This window comes from Mandrillus leucophaeus, unplaced genomic scaffold (genome assembly GCF_000951045.1).
Source record: "Mandrillus leucophaeus isolate KB7577 unplaced genomic scaffold, Mleu.le_1.0 Scaffold2, whole genome shotgun sequence".
Lineage (NCBI taxonomy): Eukaryota > Metazoa > Chordata > Mammalia > Primates > Cercopithecidae > Mandrillus > Mandrillus leucophaeus.
The window spans coordinates 4,173,866-4,178,836 of record NW_012102031.1 but is presented as its reverse complement, the minus strand read 5'-3'; the positions used below and the strand labels follow the sequence as shown (position 1 = coordinate 4,178,836).

Below are 4,971 nucleotides of genomic sequence, written 5' to 3'. Positions count from 1 at the left end.
TGCGGGTCCGGGCGGGGCAGGGGACGGCGGGACATGCGGTGGCAGCGGCGGATGTCCTTCTTGAGCCGGTGCACTGCTGCGCTGGAGTGCAGCTTGGGCGAGGAAGCACTGGCAGTCGGCTTGACAGAGAAATGCACATCACTGATGCGGAGGGCCTCGGCCTGGGCCCGCGCCTGCGGGCAGAGGGAGGGGTGGGTGGGACCTCAGAGCTGCCCGCTGACCTCCCCTGGATGTCCCTGCGCCAGCCAGCCCTAAGTAGAGCCTCTCAGCCAATGATCTCAAGACCATGCAAGAGAATCACTGGTCTTCATGACCTCGACTTAGAAAAGGAAACAGAGGTTCAGAGATGAATCAATTTGCCTCCGACTCCAAGGTCTGAGTCAGGACACCCTTGTCCAGGCCCAATTCCAAAACTGTGTTTTTTTCTACAACCCACCACCACTGCAAGCTCCACAGAGGGCCCTGGGCCACTCCATGGCTGCCCTTGCTGACATAGGGGAGTATGGACAACTGGGACACAGTGTTGGGAGGGCAGCCCTTTGCTCAGAAGCCCCTGCCAAACCCCTGCTCTGTGCCAGATCCAGCCCAAGCGGGGACTCCTCCACGGACTCATTCCTGGTGACCAAAAGGAGGAGGTGGGTCTTCCCTGCTCCGCCGCACCCAGTCCTGCTGAGCCACCATGTCCCCGGTGCCCCGTACTCTCTCACCTGTGAGCAGGCTGACCTCTGGCTCCAGCCTGCCTCCTTAGCTGGCAGCACCTCAGCCACCACACTTCCCTGGATGGGTCTCATTTACTTGTCTGCCCAGTGCCTGGCTCAGAGTGAACTGGTGCCAATGCAATCCAAGCCTGCACCCCAAAGCCTGGGCTGGAACCCAACCTGGTCAGATGTGAGTTTGGGGGGGACAGGCCTAGAGGTGGGCCTGACCACTCCCTATTCTCTGTGCCAAGATGGTCTGGGACAGGATGGTGGTGCAGAGGTCGTGGGCAGCCAGGAATACTGCCCCAAGCTCCTAGGCCTGTCCTTCCAGCTGTCCTTCCAGGCATGAAATCTCTCTAAAGCTGCAGGGCTCTCAAGAGACCCCAGGTTCCAGTCCAACCCACCCGTTGTCAGATGCCACTAAATGGAGAAAGGCTAAGGGACTCGTAAGGTGATGTAAGCTGTCTGCATGGCCAGTCCTTCCTTTACTAAGGAAGCAACTGACACATCAGGCACCAGCTGCTTGGGGTTACAGCTGCACACACAGACTCTCCTGGAGAGCTGCTCTATCACAGGGAGGATGGTGGGCAGCAGGAACAGGAAGTGATTTGGTGCAGCGAAAGAACCACAGAGCCCAGAGAAGTACAGACCCCAGGCTTGAAGAATGAAACATCAAAGCCTGGCCCTGACACCTAAGTAGGAGAAAATCCTGGTCCTTACTGAGACCTGACTACACCCCAGACAGTTCCAGAGGCCCTGGTGCCCTGCTCAGACAGACAGATGGTAGAGGCAGAGAGTCCTGTGGGCAAGGTCTCAGTGGTGTGAGAAGATGGCAAAGAGTCACAGGACTGAAAGCAAGGGCTGGGGACAGACGCTGGGGTGTGTGGGGGGTGCCACAAGGGGCGTGGGTTTTACAGATTCTCTGGCTCCTACTGGGGAAGGGAGGCTTGTTAGGTGACGGCTGCCCTCAATCTAGGTGGGAGATGGTTGGGACCGAGAGGAAGGCCATGTCCCCATGGTTGGTCTGTGAGGTCCTTGAAGGTGGGATCTGTTGTGAGGTCTCTCTACCTCCCACTCCCCACAACACTGGATGCTTAACTAGTACCTGCAGGTAGCCCATATGCCCCTCAGACAAGACTAGATTACACTGGACCACAACTCCCAGGAGAGGTGTTCGCTGGCTTATTTGTTGGCTAAGCAAGATGTCTTCATTTAGAATGTGGCCTTCACCCCCATGGGAGAAGGGACAGTGACTCCACGTGGTCCTCCCAGCCCAGGCTGGGGCCTCCTGGGGCTGCTTGGTTAACAGTCCCTTCCGCCACTAGGTGGCAGCACATGAAGCCGGGCCTGCCCATGCCAATGCTACCAGCCCAGCTCCCAGGGATCAGGCCCCTCACACCCCTTCCCACACAAAGGCAGGGAAAAGCCCCGACTTTTTCGGCATGGTAGGCAGACATTCTGCAGGTGCATCCCCACACTTTCTGACTCGCAGAAAGTTAAGTGTTTACTCCTTCTGCAAGCTGCCTGAGCTTCCTGACCTCTGCAATTAGGCTTCCAAGAGTCCAGTGGTGATGGACTGTCCCTGGGGGAGGGGCAAAGAGTGTGGGCAAACAGCAGGCCCGGAAAGAAACCCTGGCTCAGTGAGTCTCCTTTACTTATCTGCTCCACCATCACAGGGCCTACTTCAGGCGCTCCTGTGATGATCAGAGAGTACATGGCACCTGCTCAGCACACTGCCTGGCATGCAGCAAATAACTGAACAGACCTACCTATGGGTGGTGGACTTATAAGCAGTGATCTTGTTCCAATGTATGCTTGGCATACATTGTTATTTCTTACTTTATACTTTCTATATATTATTATTTTTTAAAGAGTTCACCCCTCCTCTTCCTCCCCACATGGAGAACTCCTTGAAATCGGGGACTTGGGTCTGCCTGGTGAATTAAAAATAACTGTAGCCAACATGGTTATTGCACCCTGACCAGGTGACAGGCATAGCTCTGTGGGCTTGGCATGCACTGTAGATGGTGTAGATGGCATGAACTGTACCTTGGCCTCTCCCCATGTCTGTGGGCAAGTTACTGGACACCTCTGACCCCGTTTCCCCATGCGTAAAACGGGGGATGGAAGCTATCTCGTGGGCTCCTGTTTGCTTCACAGTAGTTCCTGGCAGAAAGCGCGGAGTGTAATTTGCTGACTGCCATACTGCCTCCCACGGAGTCCCAGAGCAATGTATTCGGCCCAAGCTAATCTCCATAGCCCCTCACAAATATCCACATCTCTCTCAGGCTACCTGTTTCTTAGGGTCCAGATAAAAAAGTTCTCCTATCTGCATCTCTATCCCCTGCCACGCCAACTCTACAGCCTCCATAGTTTCCTGTGTGTATCTGCCGTTCCCCCTTAACCTGACATGGACTCCTCAAGGCACAAGATGAAGAAAAGGAGACAGGATGAAGCCAGGATGCTGGACCTCGGGTAAGTCACTTTCCCTTCCTGGGCCTTGATTTTTTATCTGTGAAATGGGGATAATACTCCCCACTTCTTGGACTGTTGAGGGCTCAGCCCTGTATTAGGCCCACAGCCAGCTCAGGAACCAAAAGAACTATCAAGAAAAAAGGCGTTTTGTGTATCAATGTTCATGGTCATACTCGCTTCACCGCTAGAGGGTGCCCCAGCTGCACTGAGAGACTGTCACACAGCCCATCAGCCTTCCAGCTGCTCCGCCCATCCCTCCCCAGGAGAAGCATCAGGGTTAAGGTTACTCCCTGGATCCCCTAGGATGTGCGTCGCTTGAGGGTGGGGTTTATAAAAATATGAAATTCTGGAAATCCACATTTCTTTCACTTCTGCTTCTCTTCTCCAAAAAAGAGTCCTCCCACAAAGTCACCAGCTGTCGGGTGGGAGGGGGCCCTGAGGCATGTGTAGCACTACAGCGAGACAGGTGGCCCAGTGAGTTCCACCTGCAGCCTTGCCTGCCACCTAGGGCCATCTTGCCCTTCCTTTCCCAGACTCTGTTTTTTCTTGTCAAAATAAAATAAAAACCCAAATCCTCCAAGATGGCTTCCTCTGGAAGTTCTTCCCTCCCTAGCAGAGGCTAATATGCTATGCTCTTACTCCCACATCCTCATCCTCCAGAAATGGCCGGGAGTGGGGGGAAACTGAGGCTCAGAGCCCTAAAGTTAGTGGCCCAGCCTGGGTGATAAATTCAAAGGGAAGTGATTTTGAGGTCAAATTCAAGTTGGATCCCCAAGAAAGGAGGGGAGCCATGAAGAACAAATCCTGAAAGACAGGGAACCGGGGAAGCTGGGGAAAGGGAGGCAGGTGGTCCCCCAATCCTCTCCTTGTTCCCTGACAGGAGGTGGGACCCCACTCACTCTCCCCCTGGGTTCCAACTCCCAGCACAGTCATAACAGCTCAAACAAATGCCCCCTTCCCATGGGCATCCCCCACCTTCCTCAGCCACCCCCTTTCCTGGAGCCCTAAAGGCACCCCCAGACCCTGGTTTCAACAGGGAAGATTATCCCCAGTCCCAGGACCCTCTTGTTGAAGGTGAAGCTGGCTGAGGCTTGCCATCAGGGGCTTCTGGGGGGGCTCACAACCACCTCCTGCCCAGCTGGGGCCCCTCTGGAAAGGCCCGCCCGCTTGGGCAGCCGAGTATCTGTCCCTCCCTTCCAGGCCCCGTGCTGTGCCGGGGCTGGGGGCCCGAGAAGGGGATGCTGCTGGGGCTGGGCCAGGTTACCTTCAGAAGGAAAGTTTTGGGTTTGGGTCCTCTCTTCTTGGGCCCATACAGCTCACGCTCCCTCTCCCTGCGACCGAAAAACACCAGAGGTTAAAAAGAGCCCCTTCCCGGGCCCCACTCCGCGATGCCCTCCCCGGCTCTCCCGCTTCCCCGCGCGGCGCCCCAGCCGAGCCTCGGCCTCGCCGCCCCTGCCAGCTTCCCCAACAACTCACTTTTGCTCGAAGGCTGCAATGAGCCGCGAGTCCAGGATGTTCTCCTCGGGCTCCCAAGTGCTGTACCTGCCGAGTCACAAACGCTCAAAATCAGGATGAAGACCAGAGAGGGACAGGCACGCGGCGAGAGCAAGCGCGCGCACCCCCACCCCAGGCCCCGGTGCCCGCTGCCTTCCCTCCCGCGACGCCCCCGGACCCCGCGACACTCACTTGATCGCCCACCCCTTCCATTTCACCAGGTACTCGATGCGTCCCTGAAAAATAGAGGGGAGAAAAACGGGGGTGGGGGTGGGGAGGATGCGGGGACGCGAGGAGGCGGCGG

The 4,971-nt window shown here is 56.4% G+C and overlaps 1 protein-coding gene across 1 annotated transcript in view; it reads right to left on the bottom strand.

Moving 5' to 3' along the window:
• Positions 1–4,971, bottom strand: part of NPTXR (neuronal pentraxin receptor) — a 95,941-nt gene that overhangs the window by 53,756 nt on the left and 37,214 nt on the right. The window contains exons 4-6 of the mRNA XM_011979124.1: positions 4,860–4,903; positions 4,650–4,715; positions 4,438–4,504 (exon numbers count right to left, since the gene is read on the bottom strand). Of these exons, the coding sequence (XP_011834514.1) occupies positions 4,438–4,504; positions 4,650–4,715; positions 4,860–4,903 (177 nt within the window). The remainder of the gene's footprint in view (positions 1–4,437; positions 4,505–4,649; positions 4,716–4,859; positions 4,904–4,971) is intronic.